General features: G+C 42.5%; 1 protein-coding gene across 1 annotated transcript in view; it reads left to right on the plus strand.

Moving 5' to 3' along the window:
- DCC (DCC netrin 1 receptor) overlaps positions 1-22,064 on the plus strand; it is an 814,397-nt gene that overhangs the window by 602,187 nt on the left and 190,146 nt on the right. The window contains exons 14-15 of the mRNA XM_054986644.1: positions 2,974-3,084; positions 11,980-12,174. Of these exons, the coding sequence (XP_054842619.1) occupies positions 2,974-3,084; positions 11,980-12,174 (306 nt within the window). The remainder of the gene's footprint in view (positions 1-2,973; positions 3,085-11,979; positions 12,175-22,064) is intronic.

Raw genomic sequence — 22,064 nt, forward strand, 5'->3', positions numbered from 1 at the left:
CACTGTGTGTAGGCAAGAAAAGATTTTCAAACATAGGTTCCTTTTAAAAATCTTCCTGTTAAACAGAGCTTTTGCCTGAAATGTTGAAGAGTTGCTATTAGAGTTATCCCTGACATTTTGTAGTTGGCTCCGCCTCCTGCAGCAGCCATTTTGTGGTCGTGTCCACCACCCTGTGTCAGAATTCCAAAGGTTCCTGCAGGATCAAAGAGGTTGGGGACCCCTGCTTAACAGAATGTCATTTACCTCCATGTTATGAAAAACTTCAGCTGTTCATATCTACACATTAGGAGAAGACTATTTTTTTTTCCTGGCAGTTGGCAACCTGCTTGGATCTGATCCTTCCATGCAGAGTTGTTCTCTGTTGGAGAGGTGGTGCTCCATTGTGGAGCGCATCTCTCCAGCACTAAGGTGCTTTGAGCTCACAGAAGACACCTAGGTGGAAAGTGCCTCATGCTGGAAGGACACTGTCTGCAATGGAGGTCTGTACTGTAGGAACTGAAGACAAAGGATGAGGAATCCAAATGCATGTCTCATATCATACTATGACCTGGCCTTAAGCAGAAACCATTAAAGTTTTCAGTGATGTGGGAGTATGAGATCTGAAGGACAGCTCACTCCTGTGGGTGCCTGCCTGCCAGTTGAGGTCACCTGCAGAAGCCCTTCTTCCTGAAAACCCATTTTTAGAGGTGGCATGGGAGGTTGCCTTTGTCAGAGTGATGGCACATTTATGAGAGCCAGTTTGGTGTAGTGGTTAAGAGCACGGGACTCTAATCTGGAGAGCCAGGTTTGATTCCCCACTCCTCCACTTGAAGCCAGCTGGGTGACCTTGGGCGAGTCACAGTTTTCTGGAGCTCTCTCAGCCCCACCCACCTCACAGGGTGATTGTTGTGGGGTAATAATAACATACTTTGTAAACCACTCTGAGTGGGCATTGAGTTGTCCTGAAGGGCGGTATATAAATTGAATGTTGTTGTTGTTGTTGTTGTTATGGAACTGTCTCTTTACAGTTGCTCACAGGCACCAGGTGGATTTTTTTTCCTTTTACCTTGGTCTACAGTTGGGAAATTCCGTGATGACTGAGGGTGGACCCTGGGGAGGGAGGGGTTTGGAGAGGGGAGGGACCCCAGCGGGAATGCGATGCTGTAGAACTCGTGCTTCTAAGCTGCCGTTTTCTCCAGGGAGACTGATTTCTGTAGTTTAGTGATGTGCTGTAATGCCAGGAGAACTCCAGGCCCCCTTGGTGGCTGGCAACCTTACCCTGGTTGTAGATTGGGTTATTATATGATTCATGTTGCTTTTTTTTCTCTTTAGAGCAGCTGCAAGAGTTTACTATTACACTTGTAAATGGTTGATTCATTGTTTAATAGTGATTTTAATTTTATTAACTAATCTGCTTCCTAAGCTTCCTCATGTGTCTTTTCAAATATGTCACATACATGTACTTTCTTTTGAGCCTAGCCCCTAAGGCTTTATCAACGATTATAGTCCAGTTTTCATTTGTAGGTGGGAAATAGCAATTTCCATGAGGTACAAATGTTTTCCTGAAAGCCTTTGTGCAAATACTAGTTTTGATTCTGTTTAAGACACTATTTGACCTAACTACTGCTGTTGCTGTTTCAGTGTGACCACCCCAATGTCTGTCTTTCTCTTTCCAGGGTTAGTCACTATAGTAGAGTGGTTAGAATGCTAGTAGGGCGTAAAGGTTAGAAGACAGAACTATGTCTAAAATCCCCTCTCTGCCATGGGAGCTTACTGGGTGACTTTGAGCATGTCAAACGTTTTCGGCCTAACCTACCACAAAGAGTTGTGAACGTAAAATGAAGGAGAGGAGAACCATGTTAGCCACTTTGAGTCCTCATTGGGGAGAAAGGCAAAGTATGAATAGGGTTGTCAGCCCTCAGACGGGAGGCTTGAGGCCTGGTACCCTGCCTTCTGCCCTTGCACATGATCCTGGCCTGCATGATGACATCACTTCCGGGAAGTGACATCATCACCACACAGGCCACAGGCTGGCCTGGGAGCACTCCTGTGCTCTGCAGACTGCCGATTTGGGCCCGATCCAGATCCAGGCCTGCTTCTGTCTGATTTGGCCTGGATCAGGCCACAGAGGAGTGCAGGAGCACTGCTGTGCTCCGCGGCGGTCCAATTCAGGCCTGATACGGGCAGTTGCAGTGCATGGGTGCATGCCGTGCTGCCCAGGAGCATGCCCAGAGGTGTGTTCCTCCGCCTTTTCCCCTCACCAGCCTGGTAAGCGGGGGCAGGGGGAGGGCGGGGGCAGGTAAAACCCCACTCCCAGCAAGGGACTGGCAACCCTAAGTATAAATGAAGTTATATATTAAAAATTATATCAAATAAGAATATATTTTGCAAGTTAAAGCAAAGTCTAGGACTGGCATGAACCCCAAGTCTCACAGGGGAGCATAAAGAAACTGAAAACTGAGTCTTGATAATCCCTTGGAAGAGTCAGTTACTGAGACTCTTGGCAAAATGCAAAGCAGGTGACAACAATTTAACTTTTCTCTCAGATGTGTGCTGGTTTGTGACCATGAACGTTCTTGTGAAATCTAAAATTTCTACCCTTAGTGGCCATGTCATTCAACAATGTTTACGACAACAATATGTTCCTCTGTAGCATAGTGGTTAAGTGTTTGGACTGCGACTCAGCGCTCTGCTAGTTCGACTCCCATGACTGCCATGAGCTCAGCAGGTAGCCTTGAGTCAGCCACTCCTCTCAGCCCCAGCTCCCCACCTGTATTGTGTGGATAATAACAACGCTGACTTTGTTCGCCGCTCTGAGTAGAGCACTAATCTGTCTAGAAGAATGGTATATAAGCAGTTATTAATATTACTCCTTTTATGTGAAGTTTTGCTAGCACCACTTACAGTTGCTTTAGATTTAGAAGTGGGCTTTAGGGTAAAAGCCTGGCGACATTAACTGGGTTTTCTCTGTGGATTAATTTGTCTTGCAAACAGGTCTTGACAAAGGAAGCCAGTACAGTTTCCAGGTAGCAGCCATGACAGCCAATGGGACGGGACCTGCATCAGATTGGTATACTGCCGAAACGCCCGAGAGCGATCTGGATGGTAATTGTACTTCTTTTCTTAGCTGTGATTACTGCTTTTCACTTGTTCCTATTGTTGCGTTGCCCTTTTGTGAATATTGCTGTGGCCGGTCAGAAGTATTCTCTTTCCACAGATAATGGTCACTAGAGCTGTTGCCAGAGTGTTTTTGAACAGAAGCGCTCGTGGACAGCGTGTTGTTAAAATCCTCTCTTGCTAGACTAGGGAAGCAAAAGTGAGAAAATAAGACACCCTCGTTTCTCTTCCATTACTTTCCCTGGTGTTTCTAGCACCTTTTTTTAATTTTAACTGCTTTACCAGCTGTTGCATCTGCAGCTTTTGCCAAAATGTAGCATTGAGGTAGATGCTGAAAAGCCCAATTTGTTCCCCCATTACAGATTTCCTTTGACTCGCAGCCCTTTGTAGCATCCGAGCGTACACTGAAAAGGGTTTCTTGTCTGGGGCAGACCTGGAATTCGGCTGCAAGCTGCCCAAACTGCAGTAGGTCTTCAAGGCCTCCGCTGGCTCTCAAATGCTTAAACTGCTAGTGCGGGCACATGCTTGCCTGACTGGATCCATCTTGGCCAGGGTTCTTTTTGCTGCAGTGGCCAGCCACAGGCTTTGAGAAACTCGTGAAAATCACGAGACGGTGAATTCAGGTGTGGTGGACTAGGGAGGACTGGGCAGATTTGGCTATAAATCCTCCTCCCCACTCAACCATGAAGCTTTGGCCTAACCTCTGCCTCAAATGGAGGGGGAAGGTTGTTCCAGAAAGGGGGTGGGGTTTCTTTTTGCAAAATTTTCTTTTTAGTTATCACAATGGATTCCCCTTATTCTCTTTTCCTCTTTCAGAAGAGGAATTCTCTTTGTGTTCTCATTAATTTATCTTTGAGGGTTCTTTTAAACTGTGGGATCATGTAGTTTTCCTTACCTGTGGATTTCTGCCTGTTGTTGTGCCGCTCTAATATGATACAAAGGGTCAAAAGCAGTCCGATGCCACAAGGATATGTTCAGATACATTGTGGCTTGTGTTTAATTGTTTCTCAGATGGCTCACCTTGTTCTTAAATCTTCAACTATGCTTGTAGTATATGAATCAATAAATACTTTATTTCTTAGAGATCTAAATCAAATTTTCCTCTTCATGAAAGGAGAATTGATTCAAAACTGATTCAAGTTCATAAAAAGAAGTATAGACATGGATTGCTGGATTTCAGGGAAAAATTATACCCCACCGAGGTCCCTCCCCAAACCCTGCCATCCACAGGCTTCACCCCCCAAATCTCACTGGCAACCCTAGACAGGAAATGCAGGCTATAGGCTTCTGGCTATCTATCTAAGCTAGGTTGGAGATAGATTGTAGAAAGTATGTCAGCCCTCATGGTGGGCAGAGGAAGAAAGAGAGAAAGGGAAATGATAAGGAGGAAGGAAACCCCAAGAATAGCATTCTAGGTAACAAAGAGATAGCTGCAAGAGTGGCTAAAGGGAAGGTCAGGAAGAAACCTATCAAGCCTTTACTGACTCTCTACTGCCCTCGTGTGGGACTCCAATGTCTGTGCTAGCATTAAGCAACATGGCACAGTCCATTTCTTCCAAAAGGAGGGTGAGGAAAGGAAAAGAGGAAGGCTTTGTTGCCATGCCCGCCCATAGTCCATCACCCAGTAATTTTGCAGAAACATAATGATACCTAGAGGGTTACGTTTATTATGGTTTATACTTGTATCTTTGAGAGCAAGGGAGTGAAGAAACCTTGCAAAAAGTAACTATAAACAGAGTTGAACTGTGCAGAGTTTGTCCATTCTTTCACTCTCTGCCTTCCATAAACTGTGTTAAATTCATTTTAGCCTTCAGAGACTTAGGTTCCTTTGGAAAAATGAACATTGGTGCCTGCATAAAGCATTGGTTAGTCACTGTACAGGTTGTGATGTAGGGTTGCCAAGTCCCCTGGAGCCCAACCTGGGGGTTGTGGGGGAGCGCGGGGGGGGGAATTACCTTGCATGCAACTTTGCTTGCATGCACTCCCGAGCTCTTGACATCATTCCTGGCATGACAAGGAAGAGCTTTGGAACACGCAGGGATTCCCCGCTCCCTTTAGGGGAATACCCTATTGTAAAGGTAGTGCTGAAGCAAGCACACAGTCCATGCCTTTTCCAAAACACACCAGCAACTTGGATTACTCATCTAGTTCTGCCTCCATATTGAATCCCAGACAAAATTGGTTCTGTCCCCTGCCTGGATAGGTGGGCAAGAAGTAGTGTCCGCATGGCGGCACCACTGCCTTGCAGTTTCTTCATGTTCAGTGAGTTCCAGTGAGAACTTCTTGGAGATAATTAGCTTAGCCAAGCAGAGCAAGACCCGCAAGTTTCCACTAAATATGCTGCTGTGGAGATTCTTAAGTGCAATTCCCTCTTTGCTCTTTTGCCGGAGCAGATTCTTGTGTTTCTCAGGACGCCTTCTTGGCATCTGCTGCAACACAAAAAATGAACAGTATCTTGAAAAGCTTCCTTATCTCCCAATGGGCATTCCTTTTAATTAGTGCATTTTTGTTAAATCCATTAGAAACCCAAACACTGCTGCCTCTCCAAGGTTCCCTGGAAAGCTGGAATGATCTTCCTGACAGCTGGGAAGATTTTAAATATTTATTTTCAGCATCAAAAGTTGTGGTTTTGTTTTTCTGGGCAAAACTGGAAAAAAATCACTTTATGCTCCCCCAAAGGATCTGACTAAAACAGTTTAAGTAATAACAGGAATTTTTGATCAGTCTAGAAAATGTATATTCTGTGCGAATGGGATCAGTAGACCTAACTTAAAAGGCATTTCATTTTAGGTAAAGGTAAAGGTAGTCCCCCTGTGTAAGCACTGAGTCATTACTGACCCATGGGGGGACGCTGCATCACGACATTTAGTTGGTAGACTTTTTTTACAAGGTGGATTGCCATTGACTTCCCCAGTCATCTACTCTTTACCACCAGGAAACTGGGTGCTCATTTTACTGACCTTGGAAGAATGGAAGGCTGAGTCAACCTTGACCCGGCTACCTGAACCTGGCTTCTGCCAGGATCAAACTCACGTCGTGAGCAGAGCTTGGGCTGCAGTACTGCAGTTTACCACTCTGCACCACGGGGCTCCTAGTTAGGGGTGTGCAATTCGGTAATCAGATTACCAAAAAAAACCTGAAACATACCTGTTTCGGTTAGTTTCAGCATTACCGAAACGTTTCATGATTACTGAAACGTTTCGGTAATGCCGAAACAGCGATTACCGAAAAGTTTCGATTTGTTTCGGTAATGCATTTCAATGGGAAAAAAGCCTCCCCCAGGCTTCCCTGAAGCCTGGGGGAGGCATTTTCCTACCGAATCAAGCCAAACTTGGTGGGGACCTTCCTCTAACTCCTCTCTAACAACCCCCCCAAGATTCAGACAGATTGGACTTTGTAGGGCCATGTTATGGCCCCCCCAAACCAGGTACCCCTATCCTCGCCTAAAAGGGAAAGGTTTTCTCTTGCTGCTGCTAATCTCTTAATTTGTGCTTGCTGCTGCTGATCTTCATTATTTCCTATGGGGAAAAAATGAAGAGGCAGGCTTGTCTTGCCAGGGGTGGCATTTTGCATGCAAAATGCCCCCAACCCTCAGGGGCCCTTCTCCCACCTTTCCTCCCACCCCCCACCAAGGATCAGCCAGCTCCCACTTGGGGGGACCATTTCATGGCCTCCCAAAGTAGGTGCTCTCAGCCCCCAAAGTCCACCCCCTACAGCCCCACACATACCCAATTCCCCCCAGCTGCCACACACAGACTCAAATCCCAACATTAGCCCCTCACAGACCCCAATCCACACCCAGTATCCCCACACCCATAACCCCAGGAACAGGCTGGCCAGCCCTCCCCGTTTGTTCCCTATGCTGGGAACTTCTAAACTCTCTTTCCCAGGGCAATTCCGCACAGCCCAGGGGTGCCACAATAGTGGGCACACTTCTGAGTGCCAGCTTGTCCCTGTGAAAGAGCACCTGAACCACAGACACCCTCCCTCAAATTCCCCCACCACCTACAGAGATGGCTGGCCAGCCAGCTCCATTGTTCCCTATGATGGGAACTAACTGCACAACAAAGAATAAAACATGAACAACACAAAATAAAGTTTTTTTAAAGTTATTTTCTCACTTTCAAAGTACAAGTAGGCAAAGCACTATGACACATTACACCAGCAGTCCCCCACACAGAAAAATAACACAACTCACTTAACATCAGAGAATCACAAAAACTCAATTCCTGTCAAAAACACTTTATTTCTTGAACAGCTTTAGGTTACACAGCAGGGGGGCACACCAAAGGGCATTCCAGCATTCCACCTCACAAAAATAACACAACTCACTTCACATCAGAGAATCACCCAAACACAATTGTTGTCAAAAACGGTGAAGTGGGTTGTATTATTTTGTGTAGTACACTGCTTTCATGCCCTGTTGTGCCCTCCTACTGTGTAACCTAAAGCAGTTAAAGAAATAAAGTGTTTTTGAAAGCAATTGTGGTTTGGGGTTATTCTTTAATTTGAAGTGAATAGCATTATTTTTGTGTAAGATACTGCTGGCATACCCTGCAGTGCTCCTAGCCTCGGGTTGCAGACCATGGAGGTGGTAGAGAGACCTGCATGGCAGCTCCACCCTCCAAAGGCCCTGCAGCAGGGCCTGCTAAATCAGTTTTCTAGATCCCGTTGTATTTTTCCCACAATGGGCTTTGTTGCTAGTGTTAAATAAAGCAAAAAAGAGTATTTCCTAAGTAGAAAACAATACAGTGAGAGCAGGACAATAAACATAGCAAACAGATAGATGTTGTCCCATTCCCTTTATAAAAGCATTCTCCTATACTATCTGTTATAGTCCTATTGCCTTTATAAAAACTCCCTCCTGGACATTTCTGTTTTACGTAGTCTGGGGTCTAGGGAAATTTATTCATTTATTTAAAACATTGTCATCTTTCCACTTGATTCAGGGTCTCCAACGTGGCAAACTGCGAAACAGTTCCAACGTATCGTTTCTGATGTTGAAAAAAACCTTTGGACCTTTACTTTCCAGTTTGATTTGGGAAATCCCAGTGGCAAAAAAAAACCCAAAATAAAACAAAAGCACAATGTATTTTGAAAGACCTGGTGACTTCATGGTAGTGCATTCAGTAAATTTGGCAGTACACGGGTTCTACCACGCACTATTGATGTTCTGCCTATGGCTACATAAGATCTGGTGATTTTTAAAAAGTCAATCAGATACACTGCAAGGTCATTGCACGGTGAATTAAACTGCAGTTCTAAAGAAGGTGGTACCGCAGTGGAAGTGCTTGAGCAGAGACAAATGCTTCATTGGCAACATTTCGGTCCCTTTCGTGCCAAGATGCACAAAGAAATGATGTGATAAAATCATCTAATAGATGGATAAAGACGGAGGGACTGATCAATACAAAGACAGCCAGCTTCCTAATTAGTGGGATAAGCCGGAGTCGTGTGACTAGATGGTTTTATGCAGTCCACATTAAACGAAGTCCAGCATCGCTTGCTGAAAAAGTGATCATAGCATCATTGTCAGATGCTTTTCTGCATTGTCACTTGAGTAACAATTTGTCACAGATTTAATATATGAAACCACTAATTTTATCCAGACTGACAATAGCCGATGCTTAATTTCTAAAATGAGAGGTCTCAGTCAGGATGCAAACATGTCTGGCCTCACACACACACACCCTTCTCCCAACCCCTGCTATTTTCACAGCAAGTATCCTGGCCCACTGCTGAGTCAACAGCTCTGTGCTTCTTCGCTGTCGGATGATGAATGAGGAATCCTCTATTGTTCTTTATTTTAAAATATAATATAAAACTATAATCATATGCAATTTGAAGCAGCCATCAAATCCCCCCCCCAATTCATCTGCATCTTTCCCCCTGTGCTTTTACCAATGCGTGCATGCTAACATGCTAGAAAAAAGTAATCTCTTGTATCATGTTTCTTTCTCATGCTCTTTCTCTGTGTTACCAATGCCCAGGAGTACACGTGCACACTGGTAAAACACTGCACAAAAAAATCTCCATTTACCCCAAAGGACTATAACAATGAGGTTGTCTGTTTGCAGAGGTTCATTGGTGCCCACACCTACATTAGAATCAGTGAGGGTGGACAGTGTGCCACTGCATTGAAATAACCCAAACGGAGCAATTCTAGAACTGAATCAATTCTTTTATTTAGGTGCAAGTGAAAGAGAAGTGGAATGCGATATGAAGAGACATTCTGGAACAGCAAAGTCATTCCCAATATAGTGTAGTGGTTACAGTGTTGGTAATCCAACTGTAACCACTACACTATATTGGGAATGACTTTGCTGTTCCAGAATTTCTCTTCACATCGCATTCCAGTTCTCTTTCACTTGCGCCTAAATATGGGGGGGGGGGGGAGAGTCTCCGTAGAACTTATTTATCTCTAACTGGAAGATCATCGTCTTTTCTCAGTCCAGTTGGGGATGGGCTTCAGATTCTGGAGAGGACGGGAATTATCACAGCACCCCACTCCTATTCCTACTTCCTCTCCCTCCTCTCACACACACCACATACTGTCAGGCTATGGATGACAGGCTATGGCAGATAGACCCCTGTACCATTGCAACAAGAAATCCAGGCTCTTGGTTAAATGGCTTTATTCAGAAATCAAATCATTTCCATAGATATGTCCATAGGGTTACTCAGAAGTAAGGTAAGCATCTAAGCAGTAATAGCAAGATTGACAGGAATAGTAACATGTGGGAAGATTCTTCCTCTTAATATACACAGCTGCTCCTTCCCCCTCCCAACAGTAAACAGGACTTTTGGCGTGAATTTGTTCTGAGAACGTCTCACATATTTGTACTATCAAGTCGAGACACTGAGAAAGCAAGAGATCAAAGTCGAGAGTCATAGCAATGCATGGAGTGAGCAGTCTACAAGGTCATGAGCACTGAAAGTTTCTACAGTCCGTTAGATAAAACACCTGCATCAAGCCTGTGAAAGAAACAGTTATGGCACTGGCAATATGACATCAAGTTTCAGCATGAAACATTGGTTCAGAAGAGCAGGTCAGTATTAGCATTAGCATTGGCATGGATGGGGCACAGACATGACACATTCCAATTGCTTGAGAATGGCCTAGTGCCATCTCCTTGGCCTCCCTGGAAAGGCCTAATAAAGGGTTGTCTAGTGGGTGGGCATTGAAATCTGAAGGGGGAGTTAATCGTCTGGAATTTGGAAGAAAACCCAAAGAGATATGGGGCCAAAAGTGGCAAAAACTGCCCCTGCAAAGAAGGCCACTGTCCTTGCATCATTTTCATCAGTGTCTTTCTCTTCATTTTTTCTCCCTTGTGATTTCAGGGATAGGACGATAAAAACGTATTGTGCAGTGCCCGGACTGGAATAATCTTGATTATAAATATATTTTTAATGATTACAGAAATGAGTAACGGATCTTGAACATGTTCATGTTTCTCATTTTCCTTCGTCCTTTTGGCACTCACCGTGTCCCCTCAGTCTGTGTTGTCATTGAATACCTTCCAGAAATGTTGATGTATAGTGATCCAAAATAGCTTGATTCACTTGAATGACAGGAAACACTATGAGATTGAAAATATGTGGCCTCTGGGGAATGCTTGAAGAACTGAACTGGATCTGGTTTGCTTGCTTGCTTGTTTGTTTTCTTTAAACGCAGCGTAATTAAGTGACGTTCAGGCGATGGACTGTGAAACCCTTGTAAAAGTGTTGTGCGTTAGAAAAGCTTTAATATTCTAACAAGATTTTACTGTGGCTTCCCCGTTCCTTGGAAGACTGTATATGTCTTCACCAAAATTCATTGCAAAGCCTATAAAATGCCAAGGGCATGAACGATCCAATCAATGGCAGCGCAACAGAAAAAAGTATTAATCCCATCACCTTTTTATTGCATTTTTCCAAGGTTTATAGTGGGGATGCTTCACAATCTAAAGAGGCCATCGTGTCGGAGTTTGCGTCAGCATTTAGCATTGCTCTCCTTTTGACCTGTAGAATTTTGCTAAAATATTACAGGCCTCTTCATGGGGTGGGGAGATTGTAACTTGTCTCTTTTTGCCTCTCAAATTGACAAGCTACTTTGCCACTCAGAAGAGCCTTATGATGGTAGCTCCATTAGAATCCTCTGACAAAGACTTGCTATAAATTTTTTTAAAGCTTTTTTCAAAAATAAAAAAAGCACCGGCTTGCATGTAATAAAAATAACTTGTATCCCTTGTACATCAAATGCTACCCGTTTATTTGTAGAGGTTAGCTATTTTCATCAAGTTATGTCGAGCAGTTTCCAAAATAAGGCTATATGAAGAAAAAAATGTTTAGAAAGAGTGCTACGATTTCTAGACTATTCCTAAGAAATGTAGCTAGCAAACAGGAGTGTTTCACTAATCTTTGTTAAGTTACTAATCCCTGATTAGTATCCCGAATTTTTGGTGTTTGATGATACTTGCATATAGGTGAAAAATTTGTAGCATTGTTGTACGTGTCTAAGCATTGTGATTCCCTGTTTCCTCTTAACTCACCATTATTATCATCTTCATTTTATGATCAATAATTTCCCTCCTCATCGGATACTTTATAAAACTGTTTCCTGCAAAGGAAACAGAAGAGCTAGTTTTATAATGACTGATAGATAGCATAGTCGGATATCTTACCTGATATAGAGGAAAAAAATAGGCTTTGTCTGCAAAGTAGAAAGAAGTCCAAAGCTAGGCAAGTGCTAAATAATGATAATTAACTGTGTGCCTTCACTGCATGTTGCTCAGAGAATCACTTGGTCCCTTCTGGCAACAGCAACTCTAAACTGTATTTTTTTTTTTTACTGGCTTGATCAAAAATAGAGTCATGCTAACAGCTCCTTCCTTTGAATCCTAGAATCTCAGGTTCCCGATCAGCCAAGCTCTCTTCATGTCAGGCCTTTGTCAACCAGCATCGTCATGAGCTGGACGCCACCCCTGAACCCGAACATTATTGTGCGTGGATACATCATTGGCTATGGAGTGGGCAGCCCTTATGCTGAGACTGTGCGCGTGGACAGCAAACAGAGATACTATTCTATCGAGCATTTGGGTAAGTAGAACTTCCTCTTCACTGCTGTTTCTAAAAAAGGAAACACCTCTTATTTTGTGAAGTGCCCTACAGTACATCCTCTCTTCCATAAGTTGCTGTTGTGGCTGAAATTCGGAGTGCATGTATCAGTGTGCAGAGGTGCAATCAAGCATCCCTGAAACAACAGTGGCTGCTCACAGGACACCTAATTCAGGATTATTGACTGATGTGATAATGCAGATACATTGTAAGCGGTCAGCCCTGGCCTTCACCATATTTGATATACCTTTAATACAGGCCCGTGATATAAAAGGTCACAGGGCCCCTGGATTAATGCAGCTTGGTCTGCATCAGGGGAAAGTCCAAGCTGGCTGGGCAGAATGTTGCTGGACCCAGCCCAAGAGATTCAGGTATGCCTGGAATATGTATGTAAATGCAAAGGACAAGGGTGACTGTCCTCCCAGCAACTGGCATGAGACATTGACAATAGCGAGCTTTGCTGTGTCACCCATTAGCACATTTCGATGTCTTCTTCCCGTGGTTACATTTCCCACTACAAATGTGAGAGCAATCAATCAGTACTGATAAATTTCACTTCTCTCCCTGGGAACCTATATTTTCTCATATCTAAATTCATCAACTCAGCTCCGGTAGATTCATGAGCAAACTCCCTCTTTTGTGCAGTTCCAGGAGAGACTTTTCATTTCCTTTCACACACCCTAGCAGCAAATAATCAAGGTAACCAAACCCCTCAGCCTCAGGACACGTTTTGCTCTATAACAACCAGGGCTCTTGCTCCATTCAAACTGTATACGCTTACTGGATCCAAGCACTGCTCCCTTGGGGCCACTTCTTCCCTAAGTCTCTGTGGCCAAGAATGCTGGACATTTGAAGCTCACTTCCTCCGCGGACTACTCTACTCTCCAGGATCAGTAAATATACTTCCCCTCTCTCACTCTATTCCAACTTCTGGCTAGCTTCCTAGGACTCTGTCTCTGTGTGTGCCAACCATTTTTAATTGCCTCTTGTGTGTATGTTGGTTTTTCTCTTTAAATAAAAAATACTGTTTGACCTTAAAAGCACCAAGTCTCGTCTGCTACCTTGGGGAAAGGAAGCCGTAAATACTGGTGGAGATATCCTGTTGTTACCTCTCTCACATAGCCTCCCTCCTTGCCGCTAATTCCCCCCACTTACTCGCAAGGAGGCCCATTCCAGGTAATGACATGAATTACTTCTGGAAGCTTTGATCTGTTGCATCAGAACCTGAATTTCATATTGCCAGTTCCTGCTTTCTGTCTCTTTGTTATGCTTGACTGTGAATCCTCTGAAGGACTTTGAAAGTATAGGGAAAACTCAGTTTTTAACGGACGTCCCTAGGACAGAGTAAATGGGTGTCAGTTCTGGTCATGCAGCAAAAATCTGCCTGCTTCCATGGATTTGGAACTCACTTATAGTCTAGAGCTGGGGACAGGTTCTCCTCCTGCAGCGCTAGTTTGCTCACTTTTTCCCATAGGAGAATTGTTCCAATTGTTCTCACTCTTCAACTTAGCATAGTTTGGGTACCTGCAAGTCACTAAAGCATTTGCCTTGAGTCAGGATGGTGGAAAGTAGCTGAAGTGACTTTGGGAACTTTACCAGTAAGGCCTAGCCATTATGAATGAGTTTAGAACGACTTCCTGTTTGGGATCCATGGAGGTCTAACGCAGCTCCACTTGCGGAGCTGACCGGACTGCCGTTTTAACCGGCCGGCGGGGTGAAAATAGCCCGCGGCCGACTGCTCTCAGGCGGGGAGCAGGCAAAGAACGCTCAAGACCCTAGGGTGAGCTAGATCTCGGACGAGGGGGGGCTTTACACAACGAGTCTCCCCCCGATCCTTGAGGTCCCACCTTGCGACGGGTCGGCTATAATCTCTGCGGCAGTTTTGGGGCCAATTCGGCTGGCATAAGACCTACATACCCAAGCATCGATTGGGGGAAGAAGCTGAGAGGAGAACTTAAAATCGAAACAGCGATTACAACCCGAGAAAAGTGAAGAGAAGGTAAAGATCATTATCTTCTGAGACGGGACAGATTGATAAAAACAGAGAGGAAAAAAAGTAGATTTTTAAACTGCAACAGACTAGTGAAAAGGAGGGGAAGACTCGGCAGGAATCGAATTTAAAAAGAGACTAAGTTTAAAGAAGTTATTAAAGAAATGGGACTATTGTTTTGAATACCTGTGGCTTTGGAGCTGTGAGAAAAAGACACCATCGCGAGATCTGCTGTGGGAAGACGGGAGACAGGAAGTGCGTAATAACAATAGAGTGGCTGGAGAGAAGCGGCCCTTGCTGGAGGGCAGGAAGTAGGGAATCGCCATTTTTGAAAGGGGAAGGGTCGCGGCTTCAGCGGAAGAGGAAGTAGGCCATCTTGGATTACAAAATCATAGAGAAACCATAGAGAAAAGACGCCCGACATTTTGGACTCTTTAAAACTTAATTTCTATAAGAAGACCGGGACATTTAAAATAGAAAAACGTTAAATTTTACGCCACGGAGTTAAGGAAGAGAGCGGATTCGTGGGAGCGAGCTAAAGCAAGCCCCACGATGTCAAAAAAAGAGTGGCAATCGGCAATAGAAAACCTGGATAAAAACCTGGACAAAAAACTTTTAGATATGATTAAAGAACTTAAGGACACGAAATTGGAGCTGATAAAAGAGGTTAAAGAGGTTACACAGACAGTAAAATCGGAGCTGTCAGAAGTGAAAAAAGGTATGGAAACAATACGAAATGAATTACAAGGAACGCAGCAGAGAGTTAAAACAGTAGAAGACGCGATGGAGAATTTAGCAGACACGCAACAAACAGAGATGAGATTGGTGAAGGGGAGAATGTCAGTTGCAGAAACTAAACATATGGAGAAGCAGCTACGTTTTCGTGGCTTGCCAGAAGTGGAAGGAAAGTCAGCGCAAGAACAGATGACTGAGGTGTTGGCTGAGTACCTGGGGAAGGAGGAGGAGGAAGTTGTGGCTATCCTAGATGTGGCATACCGTGTGAATTCGAGAATAGCAACCCAGAGGAAACTACCAAGAGATGTGATTGTGCAGTTTACAACACGAAATATGAAAGAGAGGATTGTGACAAAACAGTTTCAAGATCCATTGGAGATTGATGGCAAGACGATTATTATAATGAAGGAACTGCCCAGATCAGTGTTACTGGACCGGAAAAAATATAAAGTGCTAATTCAGATTTTGAAGGACATGAAAATCAGGTACAGATGGGAGTTACCGGAAGGAGTGTCCTTTGAGTTTGGAGGGGCCAAAAAACGCATCAGATCTGAGCGAGAGATGGAGAGATTTATTAAGGACAATGAAAAAGACTTACCAACAAGATCATGAGTATGGAGTGTAAAGTATTATCTTGGAATGTAAATGGACTAAACTCGCCGAATAAGAGGAAAAATACTTTTCACTGGCTACTAAAACAAAAATGTGATATTGTTTGTTTGCAAGAGACCCATATCAGAAAGCAGGATGTAAAATATTTAAAATCTGGAAAATTGGGCAAAGAATATGTAGCGGCCTCCAACAAGAAAAAAAGAGGAGTGGTGTTGTACATAAAAGAGGAGCTACAGCCAAAATTTGTTATGAGAGATGTGGAAGCTAGATTTGTAGCAGTGGAATGTATTTGGAATTTAAAGAGATTGTTGGTAGTCGGACTTTATGCACCTAACGGTGCAAAAGAAAGCTTCTTTGAGGATTTAAGGAAGCATTTAGACGATCTTGCATACGACCAGATAATTCTTGCTGGAGACTTCAATGGAGTGACAGACTTGGAACTAGACAAAAAGACTACAACGGCACAAAAGAAAAGAGGACTATTACCAAAGCTTTTTTTTGAGTTGATTCAACAAGAGACTCTTGAAGATGTATGGAGGAGAGAATATCCTAAAAGCAGACAGTTTACCTTTTATTCTGCAAGGCATTCTACATTATCAAGAATTGATATGATCTGGGCCTCAAAAGACTTAGCATTATGGACTAAGGAGGTAGAAATAATGCCTATGGTAGGCTCAGATCACAACCCAATTATGTGGAAATTTGGAAAAAAGAGAAAAAGGAAAGCATGGAGAATAAATGAGGACTTGTTACAGGAAAGAGAGAATATGGAAATACTGAGAAGAGAGACAAAGTTTTTTATACAATACAACGTGAATAAAGAAGTACCAACCAATAAAGTTTGGGATGCTTATAAGGCGGTTGTAAGGGGCATACTAATGGACTTAAATGGTAGAGCAAGAAAGAAGAAAGAGGAGAAAAGACAAGAGATTGAGGAGAAAATAAAAGCCAAAGAAATACAGCTAAAAAAGAGACCAGGGAAAAAGAAGGTATACCAGGAAATTAAAATACTTCAAGAACAGCTAACAGCAATGAGCAATAAAGAATTGGAGTGGAATCTCAAAAGACTGAATCAAAAAGCGTTTGAGGGTGCTAATAAACCTGGGAAGTACCTGGCATGGCAATTGAAGAAGAAAAGGGAAAAGAAGATAATAAATAAAATTTGCGAAGATAACAAAACGTATTTGGAGCAGGCTACCATTAGTAGAGCCTTTTATAAATTTTACGCTAAGCTGTATAATAAAAAAGAAGTAAACAAAGAATCAATAGCGTCATATTTGGAGAAAACCAAACTTCCAGAAATCTCGGAAGCTTGGAGAAATAAGTTGAATAGTGAAGTAACTGACGAGGAAATAAGTAAGGCAATACAATCTGCAAATCTAGGAAAGGCGCCAGGGCCAGATGGACTTACGGCTAAATTCTATAAGACAATGGCTAATGAACTGGCACCATTCCTAAAAGAGGTGATGAATGGGGTTTTAAGGGATCAAAGGATTCCAGAAACTTGGAGTGAAGCGAATATATCATTGATCCCAAAAGAGGGCCAAGACCTGACTAATGTGAAAAATTATAGACCTATATCGCTACTCAACAATGACTACAAAATTTTTGCGAAGATATTGGCGGAGAGATTGAAGGGGTGGCTCTCGGAAGTCATAGAGGAGGAACAAGCAGGCTTTTTGCCAGACAGACAAATAAGAGACAACTTAAGGACAGTGATCAATGCTATTGAATATTATGACAAGCGTTGTGACAAAGAGGTTGGTTTCTTCTTTGTAGACGCTGAAAAAGCGTTTGACAATTTAAACTGGGACTTTATGTTTGCCACTATGGAAAAGCTACAATTGGGAGAAAGATTCATCAGAGCAATTAAGGAAATTTATAGAGACCAGACTGCAGCAATCGTGGTGAATGATGAATTGACCAAGAAATTGACGATAAGTAAAGGAACAAGACAAGGTTGCCCGTTATCTCCATTGTTGTTCATTTTAGTATTGGAGATTCTGATGATACAAATACGTCAAGATGATGAAATTCCTGGAATAAAAATAAAGGACTATTCATACAAGGTCAGAGCATTTGCGGATGACATAATGTTAATTGTAGAGGACCCATTGGAGAACATGCCAAGAGTGATAGATAAGATCAAGGAGTTTGGAGACTTGGCAGGTTTCTTCATTAACAAAAAGAAGTCAAAGATATTATGCAAAAATATGACTAAGCAGAAACAACAATTGTTAATGGAAACAACGGATTGTGAAGTAACAAGTAAAGTGAAATATTTGGGAGTCGAATTAACTGCAAAGAACATAGATCTATTCAAAAACAATTATGAAAAACTATGGACTCAGATAGAGAGAGACTTGATTAAATGGAATAGATTGAATTTGTCATGGTTGGGCAGGATTGCAGCAGTTAAGATGAATGTGTTACCAAGAGTAATGTTTTTGCTACAGACAATACCAATCATCAGAGACTCCAAACAATTTGAAAAATGGCAGAGGAAAATATCAGATTTTGTTTGGGCAGGCAAGAAGCCTCGAGTGAAAGTGAAAGTTTTACAAGATGCAAAGGAAAGAGGCGGAATGCAACTGCCCAATCTGAGACTTTATCATGATGCAATCTGCCTAGTTTGGTTGAAAGAATGGATGACATTAAAGAACAAGAAACTATTAGCCCTAGAGGGATATAAAAAAATATTTGGATGGCACGCATATTTATGGCATGACAAAGTAAAGGTCAACTCGATGTTCCTGCATCACTTTGTTCGGAGAAGTCTATACATAATCTGGAAGAAGTACAGAATTTATCTACAAGAAGGAACCCCTTTGTGGGTGGTTCCATATGAGGTGATAGACCCGAGAGCTGTTGATAATGAACAACAATGTTTAACGTATAAAGAAATAACTAAAACTGAAGCATCCAAACTTAGAATAAAGACACAAGAGGAACTATCACCTAACTACGATTGGTTCCAGTATAGACAGATCAGAGACTTATATAATTCGGACTCTGTAAAGGGAGGTATACGAATAGAGAACTCGGAACTAGAGCAGACCCTTCTTAAAGAAGATAAGAAAAGAATATCCAAGGTATACCAAGTACTGTTGAAGTGGTATACCGAGGACGAGATAGTTAAAACACAAATGGTGAAATGGGCTATAAACTTTAATAAAGAAATAACAATGGAGGCATGGGAATACTTGTGGAAAATTACAATGAAGACAACGACATGTATTAATATCAAAGAGAACATTTACAAAATGATCTATCGTTGGTACATGACACCAAAGAAGATTGCGCTAGGGAATTTGAATACTTCTAATAAATGCTGGAAATGTAAGAAGCATGAGGGCTCCCTCTATCATATGTGGTGGTCGTGTGAGGTAGCCAGGCAGTACTGGGGGGAAATAATAAGAGAAATGAGTGAAATTTTACAATTTCAAATTAATAAGAACCCAGAACTCCTGCTACTGAACTTGGGAATGGAGGGAATTCCAGCCCAACACAGGACGTTGATATTTTATATGACAGCAGCAGCTAGACTTTTGTATGCGCAAAAATGGAAAGTACAAGAAGTGCCAACTATTGAAGATTGGACTTACAAATTGCTGTATATGGCTGAAATGGACAAGATGACAAGAAAATTGAGAGATCTGGACTCAGGGCAGTTCAACACAGACTGGGAGAAGCTGAAACAATACCTGGAGAAGAAATGGGAGGTGGGAGGAAAACTGTGGCAGTTTGAGAACTACTGAAGTATTGAAGTAGAGGGGGGAGACTTTACCGGGGGGAGAAGAGATAAATGTGAATTAATAAGCAGTCAGATTAATAGATTGACATATATATAGATATATATAGGTTAACAAACAGAACATAGAGAAAATAATTAATTATAAGGACTAAATATAAGGAGCGATTAACTAACAATATTTTCTTTTTTTTCTGACAAGTTTTGTACCAAACCGAATGTCTGAAGATATAGATGGGTCAAATTGATTGACTACGTGAGGAGAGATATATAGAACTATTATAAAAAGATAGAATGAGTAATATATATAGAGAATAAGTCAAATTGTTTGATATAAACGAATGTATGATCTATATGGTTTATGATATATAGAAATACCTGAAATTGAAAAATTGGGATAAATTGTTTATCTAAGATGGAAACAAAGGCTTACAGTTTGGGCATATAATGTTAAAAATAGTTAAGGATGTACTGCTTAGAATAATGGAGAATATATATTTGTTTTAGATAGAGGAAGCTAATAAAAGTAAGGGAAAGGGGACAAAGGGTTGGAAAGCTGTTGGAAGTCAACAAAAAGGGGGGGGAAAGGGAGGGGGTTAGAGATGAAAAAATTGGGGAAAATTGAATGTAAATGTGGAAATAATGGATTCTAACCCAATAAAAATTTTTCAAAAAAAAAAAAAAATGAATGAGTTTAGAACAATGAAGGGGGGAATTTTGTCCCCTGAGAATTCTTCGTTAGTGTTCATGTTGCTGGGCTCTTTCCAATTTGAGCAAGAAGGGTGGTGGTCACCAGGGGTCATTTCGTGGAAAAAGAGCTGGAGGAACTCATTAGCATAACTCATTAGCATATGCCATGCTCCTTGACATCACCAGAGGTGTGTCATTAGCATAACTGATTTGCATATGCCACACCCCCTGGCATCACCTATACTGGCTGTTTTGGACCCAATTGTGGGCATTTAGGGCCGAAATTGGGCTCAAAATGGCAAAAGGGGCCCTAAATGACCGAAAGTGGCCATTTTGGGCCCTTTGGGGCCTGGTTTGGGGCCAAAACAGCCCAGATCGGGTCAGTGCTGGGCAGGGGAGGGTTCCTCCACCCAGCACCGATCCAATCCAGGCTTTTCCGGCCCCAATCCGGGCCAAAATGGGCCCAAAATGGCTGAAAGTCAGGTGGGTGGGGCCACCTGACATGTGACCTCTTTGGAGAACCGCTGGAACTGCGTTCCTGTGCATTCCCCCTCGAAATGAGCCCTGGTGGTCACCCATCCCTGCTCCTCGAGTAAAACTCTTTTAAGATCACTGCCTTGGAATCACTTGATTTATCTATGAATTAGAGACTCTCAGTGCTATAGCTTCCTGATTTCTTCTAATTCCTTATTGCTATACCGGCATTTCACTGTGATAGACAGCAGGGCTCAGTGGTAGAGCATCTTCTTGTCATGCAGAAGGTCGTAGGTTCAATCCTTGGCATTTCCAATTTAAAGGAGCAAGTTAGAGCTGATATGAAAGATCTCTGCCAGAGACCTGGAGAGCCGTTGCCAGTCTGAGTAGGCAGGACTGACCTTGATGGACCAATGGTATGATTCAGAATAAAGATCCAGCCCAAAGACTTGAGTGCAGATTGTAGCCCAAGGAAAGCCAACATGAACCAACACGTCTACAATCAATAACTGGAGAGCAGCAGCACTTTTACTGTAAAGAGTGTCTTGGATCCGAAGACTGGAAAGGTTCCCGGTTTGATTCTCTTAGCTAAGAGATCTCAGGTAGCAAGTGTTAGGAAAGACCTTTTGTCTGCCTAAGACCTTGGAGAGTTACTGCTAGTCGGCATAAGCCATATATATCTGCAACCTGTGCGTCAGTGTAGTTCAGTACAGAACTAAATGCAACTCTTCAAAAAAAGAAAATGAAATCTTTAAGTTAAGTTATACTGGAGTAGTGGGTGAGATGCTAGAATAACCAGTAGGCAAAGAGAATGGGAGGCAGATAATTTGATGGGTCTAAAGGGCTTCTTAGAAATGATTTACAGAAACGGAAGTGATAGAGGTGAACAGTGGCCAGTAATCCAAGCGTGAGCCACGCACAGATTTATGCCAGTGTACTAAAACAAATTTGCCTCTATTTTTTTTTACTAATTGTATGACCTCATGTGAGCCACTTCCTAATAAAGGACTCACAGCAGTGAGCCTTTGGGGTGTAGAAGCTTTGGAAATTATTAATCATCTTATCAGTTATCATTAATGTTAAATTGTGCATTTTCGCTTATGCAAATGGTCTTTCTTTCCCCTGCTCTTTGGTGATCTCTTGCTCTGAATTTGGATACAATTTGGCGCTGTAATTATAAAAGGTTGCTGACTGACAGCTCTGATCTAGATGGAACAATAGTCTGATTTAGTACGAGGTCGCTTCAAATATTCAAGCATCCACACTACGCTGGAAATAACTTCAATTCACGCAGGGGGAAGGTTGATAATTTCTCTCCCCCTTCTGCAGCCCCTGAAAAGCTCAGGTACACTGGAGTCAGTTTCAGGGAGAATGAGGGACAGCAGAATGGAAGTTACTGCCTCCCCAATGAATGAAAGTGACTTCTTCTTATGTAGTGCAAGTTTTGGATTCGAGACAAAGCATTTGCAAAAGAGCCCCAAATCTTTAAATCTCTATCCAGCACTTATTAGGGGAAATTATAGTGGTTCTTCGCTAAGTGAGGTCTGATATGTGAAGGCTTTTTTGTTAAGTAGATAAAACCGTTTTAATGCTTAAAAGCTTAAATGTTGCAAGCAGGTC

This window comes from Eublepharis macularius, chromosome 8 (genome assembly GCF_028583425.1).
Source record: "Eublepharis macularius isolate TG4126 chromosome 8, MPM_Emac_v1.0, whole genome shotgun sequence".
In the NCBI taxonomy this organism is placed as follows: domain Eukaryota; kingdom Metazoa; phylum Chordata; class Lepidosauria; order Squamata; family Eublepharidae; genus Eublepharis; species Eublepharis macularius.